Raw genomic sequence first — 16066 nt, 5'->3', positions numbered from 1 at the left:
TATGTCTGTCTGCTAGATGAAACAACCAGTAGTGCCACGTATCTTTCATGTAAGCTATTAGTGACTTATTAGCTTGGTGAGTGACTAATCTGTCACTGATGCTTCTGAATATCTTTAACTCTGCTGTGCAGCATCCCGATTGCTTTCTATAATTTGGTAGATCTGTTTTACAGTATACAGAAAAGGGAAATGCTTTCTTGGCAAGCACCTCTAACTCTTCATAGGTTTTGATTATAACCCTGCCAACTAAAAAAATATTGTTGTGTTTATGAAAGCTGTCGTGCAATTTAAAATGACAATATACAACATCAGCTGCTCCCCTGTGCATTCTGCTTAGAAAGCTGGAGTCTAGGTGTGATAAACCTGTGGTGCTTAAGCAGGCCACACAAATTGTTCTGGCAGTCCCATCATCCCTGAAGCTTTCTCAGCAATGAGCAGGGAGTGGGGTGCAGCATGGAGGCATTGTCCTGACTATTCCACTTCTGTGACTGAAGAGTGTGTAGTTGTGTTGGTTCGTCTGCATTTTGGTTATTTGTCAGGAACGCTGTTAGTCACAGAGCAAAACTATGTCCATGAATACCTGGCGTTATATGATAGAGAATATTGCCCTTGATTTGGCAAGAGGTTATGTGAAAGTAGTACTGCTTATCTATGTGTTATTTATGGGATTTGGGATTTGATAATGTTTGGAAAGAAAAATGATACAGCAAAGTTCTTGGTGTGACTCAAGAAACTTAAAGTAATACCCCTCTGTCTGGCTATGTATTTATTTTAAATAGAACAGCCCCTTTATCTTACCATTTTCCACAACCATTATTAACCAAAGCAATGTCATACTCTTATTTATTCTTTACTTTTTTCAGCAAAGTGCAATAGCTGCTTCAAAGGCTATCTACTCTTCCGAAAGAAACCATTTATCAAAAAATTATCAGCCTAGGTGAAAAGGGAAATTGTTTGCACTTTACTAGTGCCAAAGGGCTGATCTAATAAAAAAACCTCTTGTAAGTCACCTCCATTGCATTATACAGCTACTAAGGCGGTAATGGTCATGACTGCAAATGAATACTTAGGATATTTCACACTTCCTGCAGCAAAATAAATATTCTGTGGCTTGCTATATAAGACTTTACATCTGTATATAAACCATATGACAGCACTAAAATAATTTTGATTGGAATTTTATACATCACTGCCTTTTTTTAAAAAAAAATAATGCCTTAAATCTAGCACACACTGAAACATGGGATCTGCTCCTGTAGTCAGCTTTACTAAGGTTCTGCTAGGGGCCAAGCATCAATATTAGCTTGATTTTGAAATCAGTGATGTGTGACTTAGACAGCTAAGTTATAAGTTGATATGTTCAGCATTGTCCAAACAATGTAATTAATATGTAAATAAGCCAGAAATAACCCTGAAAAACCCATTGTGTATATAAACATGAAAGTATACCTTTAGGTAAAGTTGATATTTCTCAACAAAAAGAAATATTGTAAACTTAAACTGCATGTGTCTTTTGCTTTCTTCAAGCAAAAGTTTTTTGTGGCCAGGCACTGATTCACACGAGAGCACCTGGCAGGAGCATGGCTAGCCTTTCCCCGTGGCCATCGCTGCGGCTTCTCCAGCGTGCAGCAAAGGAGTGGGAGTTACCCGCCGTGCCTCTCATCATTCATTGCTTATGAGCTACACCAGCATTTGTATAGCACTTACCAGGAACCATTGCTTTTGGGGAGTGGTGTACTGCAGCATTCAGACCAGCTCAATACATTGGGTTTTATTAAGGAAATTTTCTCTCAGCTGTCAGCTGACTGAAACATATGGTGGTTGTTTGTTTTTATTACTTTTCTTTCCCTCCCAGTCTGTTGCTCATGTTACCAGCTCTATACCTGTTTTTCTTCTTTTTATTCAGAAACATAAAATACGTTATGATACTGCTATTATGCCTTGAAAATGTTTTGAAGTACAATTATTTGGACAGCTCCCCATATTAGAGAGCTTTGTCCTATTTCATCAAAAGGAAAGTGCGGGTAAAGGTCTTCATTCAAACCACCAGCAATTGGAACAGGGTGGCTTACAAAGTGCCTGACAAACTGACTCTAGTTCTTACAGGACAGGTGAAGGAACTTGTTTAAAAATCTAAAAGCTTGCACAGACCTTGTCTCATAAATTCTTTCTTGCTCCCTTGTTTTTATTTCCTTTCCACATGTTTATAGTTTTATGTTTGGAATCACAGACTTCTGTTAATAAGTATGCAATAAGTGTTTGATATGAGTTCAGATATAAATAATTTGCAGTAAATGTGGTAGTGAATATTTTTAAAATTAGTGTATACAGCTTCAAAGATAGTAGGATACCAGATACTGAATTCCTGTTCAGCTAGACTCCTGGTGAGAAAATTTAGCTGTGACTTGGTCAGCTTGTTCAGCATTGCCTCTGGACTTAGATCTAGTCTATTGATTTATTAAAACAACTGAAACAAAACGGAAAACCCCAACTGCTTCTTTTTTCTTATTCAATGATACTTATTCTTAATGATTATCTTTCCACACTATAGTGAAAGAAATAACTGTTTCTGAGTATGTATTTATATTCGTTATTATTGTTGTAACATTTTAAAGAGTAGGATGGTCTGTTCTCCCAGTGGAGTAAGGCCACCAAAGATGTGTGTTAAGGCCTGATCTATAGAACATAATCATAAAGGATGCACAAAATGGGGTAAATTAGTGAAGTTACAGTGTGCTGAAGATACTAAGCTCTTTCAGAAAGCTCTTATGTTAATAGATTATTGAATTTCATCTGCTATTTTATCACTCTGTATAGATTATATGTGAAGTAATGTATATGAACGGAGGAAAAAGGTTCCATTTCTACATTAAATGAATTTCTATCTGTAATGAATCTTGAACTATCTATTATCACTCAGAAAAAAGTTATAGCAGCTAGTTGTGTTTAAAATGTCAGCATAGTAGTTGTTGAAAGAGCAAATAAAATATTAAGATGAGAATAGAGAAGAAAGTGGAAATCATTATTTTGCTACTGTACTGATTCATGGTTCACTTGCATCTTGAATACGATATGCTGATGTCTGTGTTGCATCTCAGGGTATAGGAGAACAGAAAAGATATATTAAAGGCAGTAAGCAAGGATTTCTCATGTTGGAAAAGGGACAGTGGAGAGAAGGGAGGGAAACAACACAGATCATTGCATTTTGAGTGGGATAAAGCATGTGAACAGGGTACTGTTGTTCATCATCTCATCCAATACCAGACCTAAGGGTGTCGCATGAAAGTGCCAAGAGGTAGGCTCAGGACAAAAACAGCTGAGATGACTCTTCATATATGTGTGGAAATCATACTGCAGGAAATCATACTGGAAATCAACTGCAGGACGTTCTAGATGCTGCAAGTTTACATGAGTTTACATGGGCAAACTCCTAGGAGAAACATTAACCCAAAACCTATACAAAGGCACAACTTCTGGCTGAGAATGTCCCTGAGCTGCAAGTTGTTGAAGGTGGTGTAACACTGTGGGGAGTATCTGTAGGGATTTAAATTCTTTCCTGGGTATCCACTGGAGGCCACTGTCAGGCAAGGTACTGGGCTACGTTGGCATTTTGGTCTGACCTTTTATAGCTGTTCGTATGCATTTTATTTAGTTTCTGCGTAGTCCAGTGTTGTTCTACTTTCCCATGTCTCATCACTGACCAGGAATAAGAGAGGGACAGGCTGGCACATATGCTTGTTTAAACTTATAATTTAGGCCTTAATTTCTCTTGATCTAGAACAGTTTTCCCACTGCTGCTGTGGTCTAATATCAGAAGTAAGATGTAAGGTAATGGCAAAAGAAACAAGTGAACCAAATGAAAATACACTTAAACAAAAACCCCTTTACATTGGCTTGGATCCATTTTGTCTGAAGGATAACTTAAATTATATGTAGTGTTTGCTTGCTACTAAACTAGAAAAATTAGAAGTCTTGTGATTGCCTAGGGGAAGAAAGCAAATCAATGATACAGAATAATCAGAATTCTAGTTTTTATGAGCAAAATAGTGTGACAAGAAATATGAAAAGAGGATTGACTCGTTCCCTCACCCCTAATTTTCTTTCCATCCAGAAAGAATCTATTGGAATGTTGATGATATGTGTTCTGTTGTGTTGTCTCTGGTTTATTACAGCACTGTTTTTTCTCTTGTAGGTTAACAGAACCTTCTGGATATTTAACAGATGGACCAATAAATTATAAATATAAAACTAAATGTACATGGTTAATTGAAGGATAGTAAGTATTTATTTTCATAGCTTAAATTTTCTGACAGTTTGGTACTGTGTATTCTAGAGATCTAAAGAACTCCTCAAGTAGAAACTGCATCTGAATACAATATAAACAGTTTTGGGTTTTTTGTTTTTGTTTAAATGTTATAAAGTTAAAAAAAAAAAGTTGAAGTAGGATTTTCAGGATTGCTCAGAGCTGGCCAAATTCCATTCCCATTCAAATTGCTGGCGAAAGTTAGGCTGACATTGGAATTTGGCCAGTGCTGCAAGCTCTTAAAACCCTGTGATAAATTTATTGCCCATTTGAGTACCTTTACATAACTTCCAAATGTGGTTACAGAATCCTATTATTTAACTCATTATCTTATTTATCTTATTTAACTCATATCAGTGATAAATCAGGAATGGCTTCAAGTACAGAATGCTTCCAGTCTAATGATAATTATTCAGTTACATGTTGCTCAAAAGTTAGTGCTTTTATAAAGTATTTTCTTTTGCATTCTAGTTTTCCTCATGTACTTAATTTTAAAATCATATTGTCCCACAGTTTATACAGTTTAGATGGCTCATGTCTGTTGCTAATTTTTCAGTTTATGCAGCACAGAAACACAGACATGCACAATGAAATAATGAGACACATACACTAGTATGGCTGACTGTTAAAGGCACAAATTTGTTAAATTTCAGTGGGACTTTTTTCCCCCAGGCTATGGGTCAGGATTTTGCTGAAGAATTTAGCTAGGTCCGAGTACAAATGTTCTAGAAGGAAATTACCCCTTCTGTATTTCCATATTGTCATAATCTCAATTACCTTAGATCACAGAATCACAGAATCGATGTCTGCTCTGTCACTGCAGTTCAGTAATGATCTATCTGATCTAATTTTGGTCTGCTTATATGCAGATAGTAATTTAAACACAACAGCAATGAAGTTATGGGTAGTTTGCAAAGTTGTTTAAGTGGAAGCTTCAATATGTAGGTGGCTAGGCTATAGCTGAATATCTTTCTGCCATAGCTAGACCTCTCTTTTTACCCAAGCTAGCTCAGGAATATTTGCACTGCGCTACACTATGCTAAAGTGGAAACATGCCTCAGGACTGTATGCAAACTCTGCTTTGAAGTTGGTCTTCACTCTGTTCCTCCTCTTTGCAGGAGATGGTAGAGTGGGTAGCTGGAGGAAACAATATGCTGCACAGTATGGGGAAGAGTAATGCAACCCAGTAACATAGTGCAAAATGTCAACACGCAAGGAAGTCACATATGTATAAAATACTCTCTCTTAAAAAATGAACAAAGAACTCTCTCCAAATGATCTCTCATGAAAAAAAAAAAAACCAACCCGCATATGTTTTCCAAACTGACAAACTGCACTTGAGCCTGTGCCTCAAGTGCGGGGGGGGCGGGGCAGGGAAAAGAAATAAAAGAAAATCATCAGTATGTTGCATGGAATATATTTAGGAGTCTACTAATTTTGTTGCATGAGAAAATTCCCCTTTCAGAAATCTTACAGTCCCCATCTGGATCTCTACCAAAAACTGGTGAAATCTGCCTCCCAGGTGTCAGGTGGGGGAGGAGGAAGAAAGAAAAAAATCTTGCACTAATATTGCTTGCTATTTTAAATTTGTGTTTTAAGATATTAATTTTTGATAACCAGTGTAATACTGGAATGAGGATGTGTAGGTGATTTTTCTTGAAAGACTCTTTAAACCCCATAGTCCTGACACTGTAAGGTAAAGCTAGTAAATTAAAATGGGTTATTTCAATTGCTCTAAACTCGTGGTTCTGAATACTGATAAAACCTGGTAAACCTAAGTCTCTTGTTAACTTTAGGGATTATTAGACTTGGACTGAAGATGTTATTTTTAATTTTTTCTAATATAAAGTGAAATGTTTGCTTGCCCTGAATTTTGTTATTTAACTCTGAAATATTTAGTTAGTACTCAAAATGTTTTAATAGACTTATGCTGGCATGATCAATTTTGTTGTAAGTTTTTTATGTTATGAGCTCAGTACTTCTGTAAATAATGTTTTACATCCATGTTATCTTTTTTTTTTTTCAGCCCAAATGCAATACTAAGATTAAGATTTAATCACTTTGCCACAGAATGTAGTTGGGACCATATGTATGTATATGATGGAGATTCAATATATGCACCTTTAATAGCTGTATTTAGGTGAGTGTATTTATTAGCCTTTTAGTCCAAGTAGTCAAGTGTGGACTTTTTTAGTTTGTGGGGAAAAAATAACATTAGAGGCTTTAATTTCTTAAATAGCTTGCTTTCTTTTGTTAATATCACGGGAGCATGTATGTAAAGTTATATTAGAATAAATTGCAAAACACTACTTTTTTGGTTAGGTGATCATAGCATAAATCCATTTATGTGGCTCGTACTTAATGCTGACATTGCATGGAGTGTTAATGCTCATAGACAGGCAATCAGAAATGTATTTTCCAGTAGGCTTCCAATAGTGACTCCTGAGTTTTAATGTGCATTAAATGTGGCACTGGCCAATAGTGTCAGTATCTGATCCTGCTTCAGGGAGAATTGCAATCTGTGACGCAGGCTAAGTTGCACTATGTGTAAGTTATGAAGAATGGCTACTGAATGGCTCCTACATTTCTGTAGGAAGAATGAAGAGACTTGTTCAGGGCATTTGATACAAAAGCTATCTTAAGCACTAATTTTGTAACATGTTTCCTTAGATTGCTAAACTGGGCATCATTGTGACTAAGTCATAGTGGGCAAAATTATCAAATTCTTCAAAGTCTTGGAGGAGAGCTCAAATTTGCTATCAACTGAAGTGATGGAATTTCTTTCCTTTTTGTTATGTTATCATTAGCTTATGAGAATTGTTACACAGCTAAATCTTTTTTCAGGTTAATATTTGTTGTCTAGAATCATAGTATTACTTTTTGTAGCAAGGTTTAGAAATAAACATAAACCCAACAACAACAAACAACAAGCATAACAACTAATATTGAATAAAGACTAATTATTTGCCTTTCAAATGACAATAAACCATTGAGGTAAAGAATTAGGTCCATGCACTGCATTTCCTATGTGTCCAAGAGAGAAAAAGCAGGGCATATGAATTTTAACGCTTGTTTTCTCTATTCCTGGACTTTACCAAAATGTTTCAGTTGGTTTATTCCTACCCTTCCATTAAAATTTTTGGAAACATTCCAGAAAGAATATTCTATGCAAGTGGGCTATAGTTTCCTAGAGAGAAGGCACAGGATCCTAATCCTTTGAAGTCAGTAAAAGTTTTATCTTGGGATATCCATGGAGTGCAAAGCTATATGAAAAAACCAACCAAACAAAAAACCCCCAACAAAACAGAAACTGTTTGTGCATATATACACACATGCTCAGTGGGGCAGAAATTGTACTTCATTTTCTGTTATGAAATACTGATTATGCTGCTGAAGTTCAATAAATAGTAATTGCATAAATGATAGTGCTTTCTCCTAAGGGAACAAAGCTCAGGTCATCTCTCTTTCCCGCCCAGCTACAGCAATCACACCACCTTCTCTCCTAATTCTCCTGAGTTGTTACATAATTGCTTGGGTTGGGTTTTTTTTTTCCCTCCCCGAAGTTGTATTTGTTACATGTGTCTAGCTATTATTCAGGAGTCTGACTTGTAGCATGAATAGAGGAGGTGGAAAAAGGAGGTTCCTTTTTCTGTGTTCTTTAATTCAAATGTCTTTCAGTTTATTGATTGTTAGTGTTTTCCTTAGGATGCCTATAACTTTTAATTTATATTTGCAATGTGGCACTGTTTCTCAGTATTTTAATATATTGCTTGTTTTTGCTACTTCAGTCTTTATTTAAGACTGACATCTTAACATCTTTCTGACGTTTTAGAGTATTTTATTTTCCTTTGAAAATTGCCTTTTCATGGAAATTACTTAATTATCATACTTGCCAGGTTTGAAATTCTTTAATAAGATAAACTTCTAAAGGTGCAAATGTTATGTGGAAATAGAATTTGTGCTGAAAGGCAGTGAGTGTTAAGCACCTGTCTGAAGGATATATATATATATATATTTGAAATTATACTGACAGTGCATGCACCTTCAGAATAATCTGATGTGAAATTTTTCATTACTGTGTGAGGGAGGAGTTTTTTTGTTTTGTTTTGCTGGAAAACCGTACCTTACCTTGCAGAGGTATGGACAAGTTTTATATGCATTTTATTATTTGTTTTTTAAAAAGAAGTTTTGAAATGAGATTTATGAGTTATCTTGTCTATATAATTAACAACCAGAATAGCCTTTTTTTTTTTTCCACCTTTACTCTACCAAAGACTGATTAAAAACATTATTCTCATTTTCTTTTCCAGTGGTCTAATAGTCCCTGAAGTGCGTGGAAATGAAACTGTTCCTGAAGTAGTTACTACATCTGGCTATGCATTGCTACACTTTTTTAGTGATGCTGCTTATAACCTAACGGGATTTAACATTTTTTACTCGTAAGTATTTCTTAATAAGTAATTACTTTCTTAATTAGTGTATCATTTCTTTCGGGAGAATGGGGCAACCCAGGGAAAGTGTTTATCTATTGATTTTATTAATAGCGTAAGAGTTATGCTTTGTGTTATGTTTCTAGAACCAGGGAGCTGGGGTTGTAGCAAGTTGGCATTAAGGTACTAGTTTAAAAAAAAGAAAAAGAAAACGAGATAAAGTATATTGTTCTGAGTGAAGCCACATGGCCATTCCAGAGTATGTTTTTTCCTATGCCATATGCAACTGGAATGTATCCCTTCCAGTATTTATACTGGAATAGAAGGGAGATTATATCTGCTGTCATGTCAATTCCTTTCTCTTGAACTAGGATCATCTTGCTGATTGGATCTTGCATGATTTTCCTTGCTGAATGTAGTTTTATGGCTTTTGACACCTTCACCAAAGTCCTACTTTTATTTTTGTGCCAGCCACGAGGGTTTTATTCCATTTCTTCTCTACTTTTCAGGTACTTTCCCCTCCCTATTCTCCATCTCAGTCTACATTCTGCCTTCATAATTCTTATCTGAACTGTCTGTCTTTTCTGATGGCAAAGTCTAGTCTGGTATAACTATGCTCCAGTCTGCTTCTGTATCAGCAGCTTTAAAGATACAGCCTTTTCCTTCTAATATGCACCAGCTGTTGATTGCAGCTTTTGTCTCATTTGGGATGTGCTTGTGACACGTGATGCGGTGTCTCTTTATAGTGGATGCTTTAGTTCAAGAGGGGAGTGCTTGGTCCTGTTGGACCTGTTTCTTCATGTGAAGAATGTGATAGTTTTCCAATGATTGAAGATATTCCTGTTCCTTTCTTTCAATTCCTTCAGATTCTGAAATACAAATTTCTGGGATGTGGTGGCCAGCACTGCACATCAAATGTGGAAGTACATGTAATATTTTTGTCCTATTCTTTCTTAATTTAAAATTCCTATTTGTGCTTCTGACCATAGTTTTACTCTTGGCAGAGGTCTTTGTTAAATTGTCTATGGAAAGATTGTTTCTGTAATTTGCAGCAGTTTGCCTACCTTTTACCAGATAATAAATTCAGATTTTGGGAAACCTCACTAAATAAGTTGTATTGGAAATGGCAGTCTAGAAGACTGGGTATTTTTACTTTTTGTCAGTTGACATCAGTAAAATGCAATCACCTGGCAGACTTCTCTACTGTAATTAGATACATTTTTCCATTATCCCTGAAGCTTTTATTGCACTTTTTTTGTTTGTCTTGGGAGCAAATGGCAATATGAGATGGCATTCTTAAGAAATGAGTGTATGTGCTCTGCATTCTTTTATGACTTGGTAATGTTGTGCATGCTACATATCATTACCTAATTTTTTGGAAGATTTAAAATAACTGAAAAAACTGCCAGTTTTTAATTCCATTACATATATAACTCATGAAATTTTATGTACTCTGTTCTTCTGTTTCTTCTATTGCAATGGATGCTTTTAAAATACTTTTTTTTTTTTTTTTTTTAGTGAGCCAACAGTAACTCTTTTAATGTTAGAAGTACCTACAATTGCGTTTTATGGCTGCATTAACTTTTTTGTCACTGATCTGTTGCACTCTGCTTCTGTTTACCCTCTTTTTCCTTGATTTGGTAACCCAAAGCAATCTTTGGCTTCATCTTTGGCTTCATCTTTGGCTTCATCTTTGACGGACAACTCATTTTCCTTTATTTTGGGGAAGGCAGAAGCACTGCATCTGTGACTAAAATGCCATGCCAGTTGCAAACAGCAATAGTTACTCCAGAACTCTCTGAGTAAATTTTGTGTTCTTTTAGAGCCAGGCAACCTGCTTTCAACTCTGCCAATCTAGTTTTTCCATTCTGTTTGAATCCTTAACAAACCCATTGGAGTGGGAATATGTCTACTTTTAAACTGGTATCTCTAGTGCTGGAAAGACTTTACTGTTCACCTTCCTGCAGAACACTCTTCTTTGTGAAGTCAGGAGGAGAGGTTCCTCACAGCTGTGGTATACAGCAGTTAATGCTATCGATGGTTTTAATGCCATGTGGGTACTAGGCAAAACCCCCAGGACATTTGCAGTTCAGAAGTGTTTTTTTTTTTTAGTTCTGTAGTGTAACAGAATCAGTCCTCTGAGGTGTGAGTCTTTAGGAAATGAAAACACGCCTCCTGACTGTCCTACCACAGCTACATTTGGCCAAAGGCCCTAACTCTTTCAGTTCTTTCTTCCTTTGGTAAGAGCAAGTAGTAACAGTTTACTCTGAGTTTCAACTCAGTCCTTTGCTGTGAGTCATCAAAAAGGTTTCAGATACTTTTTGGACTTCATCAGGCACATACTACCTGAGATTCATATTCTGTTCATGGAAATTCTTGGGCCCACATACTTCAATGTCCTCCATCCCTCCTCATCTCCAAGGAATTGCCTGCATTTCTGGAACCAGTTTGCATAATTTTGCAGTCCGGTTGCCTGTGATCTCAGTGTTTAGTAGAGTGTATCACAGAAATGCTAACTCCCATAAGAGTCACAGACTTCTTCCAGCCTAATCTTTCCTCTTTTTGCGTCTCTGACTGCAAAGTAAAGGAGGCAAAGGTTAAAGTGGCTCTATTCTTAAGGTGTCAAAGCATGAAGTGCTGCCTGTACGTAATTTCAGGATATTGGCCATCTTGTATTTTTTCTCTCTTGGTCTTTCCAATGTTATTCCCCTTGGGTGTTAGTCATACAATTTTATAGCATGGACCAAGGCCACTCAGGAAAACCCTTTAACTGTATGGTGGAGAGTTTAAGGGTTACTTCTCACAGTCACTTCCAGTGTGGATGTTCCTAGAGATAATAAGCATTTGAAGGGACTGACTAGAGTGCTTATACTTGGAACACAGGAAAAAATAGATGGTGATCTGTCCAGGCAGGGCCTGTCCTTCTGCTTAATGTCAGTACTTCTTGGTAAAGTACAAGACGTTTGTGATCCTGACTGTATCAAAGACTTTGTGTGTAGGCCTGGATGAACACCTTTTCAGCTCACTTGCCTGTAAAATCATAGTTAAACTTGTGTTTTATCAGTACATAGAAATTTTTCAGGAAAAAAAGTACTTTGTCTAACAAATACTGTTGGAATACTATCAGGTAAAACCACTGTCATCAACTCTTGGCTTGTCATTTCCCTTATTTTACATATTTCTTTCAGAATTAATTCTTGTCCTAATAACTGCTCAGAACATGGAAAGTGTACAACCAGTGTGTCTGTACCAAGCCGGGTGTACTGTGAGTGTGACAAGTATTGGAAAGGAGAAGCCTGTGATATTCCATATTGTAAAGCCAACTGTGGCAGTCCAGATCATGGGTACTGCGATTTGACAGGCGAGAAGCTGTGTGTTTGCAATGATAGCTGGCAAGGTAAGGTTTTGTTATTTGGAATCAAATTGATCTTAAAGAACTACTTTTAATGCATCCTATCTAATATGCAAATTAGCATCTTTAAAGAATAAGTATAAATGAAAAAATAATTTCTGGAGTAAATTTTCATGTGGACCTACATGTGTGCACTTTAATGACATAAAAGGCTCACAGCTTTGATATTTTCTGTGTGAAGATACTATGGAAATACCTGACCTAAAATTTCTTGTGGTGCACATTCTTCTTTTTGTATCATTAATTTGAAAAAAATAATAGCAGTAATTACTCAAGAGTTGTGAGCAATTCTGGAGACTAAGTTCCTCCATAGCCCAATTTCCTATTCTATTAATTTTTTTTAATGTCTAGAGAGATTTGATTTTCGTCCCCCCTTTCTTCCCCCCTTTCACACGCACATCATATTTTTAGTGCTTCATGAAGTAACTATTCACTGTCTGGTTTTTAGTTGTATGTTATTTGTATAGTCTCTCAATGGAAAAAGGAAGGTGAGCAGTTTTGTTGCGATGGTGCAAGAATTTGTATGTGGACGCATACTGTGGAGTAATGGATGTACTGTAAGCACGTGCTGTAGTTTTACTCTCAGTACCATCAATAACTGTTTCTTATTAAAGGTCATTAATTTAAGATCCTAAATGTTTAATTCACTTACTATAATTATGCTAGATGTTTGTAATTTTTTTTTCTTTTTATCCTTTACCATTCCTTTTAAAAGTCTCAATTAGATTAGCTTGCTATGCACTGAAATTGCCATTCTTCTCTTAAAAGAAATATTAAAATACCTCCACATTACTTAGGTGATATGCCCTCTTCCCATTACAGCCTGCCTCTACTTTTGTTTTATTGCTGTTTCTTTTTGCAGGTCAGAGGAAATGACCTTTTTACTCCTATTAGCTGTCGCATCTATGAGACCAAAGAGACCATGAGATGTTAATACATTTCTCTTATTAATAATTAATGAAGTTGTTCATTAAAAGGCAGTCAGTGCACCCACAGAAAGGAAGTGCGTTAGCAATATGGTCATTGAATGGAAACAGTGCAGACTTGTTACTGAGTCCTCCAGAACCTTTCATGATCGTAGTGGACAAAAAAAGATCCTGAAAGCTTAATCTCTAAGGAAGTTGTGAATAGAACTTGCAGCAAGAATATCGCCCTTTTATTTGTGCATTGATTCCTTGCAATTTCAGGTCACTGTGTACGAAATGAGGAGAAATTAGAAATCTTTGAAAATCCTTTTTAGGCTATGCCTTCATTTAACAGTGCTGTAATCTTCATTAGAAGTTTTTAGCATGAAATAAATTTAAAATTCTAACTTTCACTGTTAGTACCTTCTTTTTATCTAGCATTTCTGTGCCTAGTAGCTTCCTATTCTTTCGTACAGTGAGTAGGATTACATAGAGATAATTTGCTTAGTTGTTCCTTGGGTTTTCACCAAACCTATGTAGTTTTCAATTATTTTTTTATTCTGTGCCAGGTGAGCTGGCTTGCATACATAATTGTTTTTCCTTATTAAATACAAAACAATACCAAACTTTCCTTAAGCTCTCTGGGAGACTTTTTGCTTCTCTGTTCTATTTATTTATTTATTTATGTATTTGGATCTATATACTCTCTTTATAGTTTCTACACTGACAGTGTCTTCTGTGCAGGTTTCTTTGCAATGCTGGAACCATAAATGTTTCTACTTATCTTACTGCTCTTGCTGTCTGTCAGTTTTTCTTGTGTTTGGTAATTCAAACCAACTGGCTAAAGTAGGGTCTTGATTTCTATGTCTCTGAAGAGAATTTTATGTTTTATTTTTTCACTTTTTTTTTGAGTATGTTCAGTCGCTATATTAAAAAATTCATTGGACTGCATTGATTGAGATGTACAATAAAATCCATGGTTTCTTTCTTTTACAATGGTGACATCTTGTGGATGCTGTGGAAGGAGCGTCTCTGAAGAAAATTTATTCTGGGAAAAGAGAACACTGTATTCTTTGGGATAATTGTTTTGAGTAAAAGTAGGGTGCTCTTGTTATTAGGTACGTTTTGTGGAAGAAGGATGTTGTAGATGTTTGCAGTTAGCCATTACAATAAAAACTTTTAGGCTTGGAAAGCAAATAATTTAACAAAAATACTAATGATATTTAATTATGTTAAATGTTTCTGATATGGTTGGTCTCAGAAGTACATACAGTATTTACATGAAATCTGGTTAATTTAAAATATTCAGGAGGCTGAGGTTTTTCCTGAAGAGTGATTCCTTTTATGAATACTGCATCACATTATGCTGTCCCATTACTGGCTAATCGGTCTTGATATTCTAAAGCAGAATGTGTCGATGCCTGCTGATACAGGCTGTGGATGTAACTCAGGGAGGAAAAAAAGATGTCTTAAAACTACCGACTTGCTCTCTTTTTCTTTGCTAGGCACAGATAAAAAAGAAATGGGGACTTGGCTGAGACAAAAGTGGTGGCTTTTGCACTATTTGACCTGTTCAAGAAGTTGAAAAGATAGTTTGTAGAAAGATGTTATCTTTTGCCGCATAAGTGTTTACAGCCAGCAAATTCTCTTTGATACGAGGAACGCTGTGTCTTGGACTGTCTCAGGCTGTAAGTGAGCAGAGAAGATTTCAAAACAGTTAACTCCTGTAACAGGATTAAAAATTCAGGATGACAGGAAGGATTGTAAACAGTTCCACATTTTTAAAAGGGTTAAATGGACTATCTTTGGATGTGTTGAAAATATTGCTAACTACTATGAATGTGTTGTATGCTTTTTAAAAGTAATATTACAGGTCTTTTTGATAGACATGTTCTTTGTTTTCTTCAAGGAACTTGATTTAATACCATGTAAAGGAAATAACTAGTTTGCTACATATTAAATGGGTTAAAAACTGTTTTACAGAAGGAATTCAAAATATACCTACCTGTAAAATATGCAGTAGCAGAGTGATTAATTGGAGAATTTTCCAGTGATCAGTTTTTGCCTGATGTTAAACAACATTTTTACAAAAGATCTCGTTCATTACATAAAATTCTTCCTGATTAAAATTTTCAGGTAAGTTAATAAGATTCACTGTGTGGTAAATAAAGGAAGATAGTTTCATTTTAAAGAGCTATAAATCATCCAGTTCAAAGTCATGACTTACATTAAGTGGTATTAAGACAATTTTCTAAAATGATCTAGGCACAAAGACTGCAGACTGTATTGGCAAATGAAAGGCTGTCTTAGATATTGTTAAAAGACTTGCAAATCACTGAAGGTAATAATTTTCACATGAGGAATTTTGAGTAGAGAGCAAGTGACCCTTTGTCTGAGATAAGCATTTGGGAGGTAACATTGGATTATAGTGCCCAGTTTGGGGACTGGCACTTTAGGGAGGGGTGTAAATACCAGCGAGAACTCAAGTCATGCCTCAGAAGTCATATGCTTACTAGGAAACAATCCTGTGATGGGAAGATCAAGGAGTTAGTGTTGACTCTAACACTTAGTGGGAGTCCTCGCTGAGAGCTCCTGCACAGGCACAATATCTCCCTGATCCAGTGTGATGTGCAGATGCTCTTGGTGCCAGTACCTTTTGCACTGGGTGCAGAAAGGGAAAAAGAGTTGAAGACTATTGAATTCAAGAGAAACTTTATTGGTACTTTGATCATTGCACATCAGTACTGCAAGCAAAAAGGAGATCGAATAGGGAGGAATTACAGGATGTGTTTACATTAGTCTTTAAGAGGATCAGTAGGGTACCTTCGAAGCAAATCTGATCCTCCACATGTACTGTGTTTTGGCGTGCATCGTGAGGTGGTTTGAAGACACAGGAACTGCATTCCTTTTAGATGAAACTGCACCAGAAGATGAGCTCCAGGGTTGCACATAATGCACACCAGCCACAAATGGGCACTCAGTCCTAGGGATCAGATCTAGTCCAAAGTTAAAACGC

The 16066-nt window shown here is 36.2% G+C and overlaps 1 protein-coding gene across 1 annotated transcript in view; it reads left to right on the top strand.

Annotated features, from left to right (window-relative positions):
- The window catches only part of ATRNL1 (attractin like 1), a 542236-nt gene that overhangs the window by 38432 nt on the left and 487738 nt on the right, over nucleotides 1-16066 (top strand). Inside the window, exons 2-5 of the mRNA XM_075504052.1 lie at nucleotides 4193-4276; nucleotides 6330-6443; nucleotides 8614-8742; nucleotides 11922-12130. Coding sequence (XP_075360167.1) covers nucleotides 4193-4276; nucleotides 6330-6443; nucleotides 8614-8742; nucleotides 11922-12130 — 536 coding nt within the window. The remainder of the gene's footprint in view (nucleotides 1-4192; nucleotides 4277-6329; nucleotides 6444-8613; nucleotides 8743-11921; nucleotides 12131-16066) is intronic.

The sequence above is a fragment of the Mycteria americana genome, chromosome 6 (genome assembly GCF_035582795.1).
Source record: "Mycteria americana isolate JAX WOST 10 ecotype Jacksonville Zoo and Gardens chromosome 6, USCA_MyAme_1.0, whole genome shotgun sequence".
Taxonomy (NCBI): Eukaryota; Metazoa; Chordata; class Aves; order Ciconiiformes; family Ciconiidae; genus Mycteria; species Mycteria americana.
Note: the sequence above shows the minus strand (reverse complement) of the source record. Positions and strands in the feature narration are given on the sequence as shown.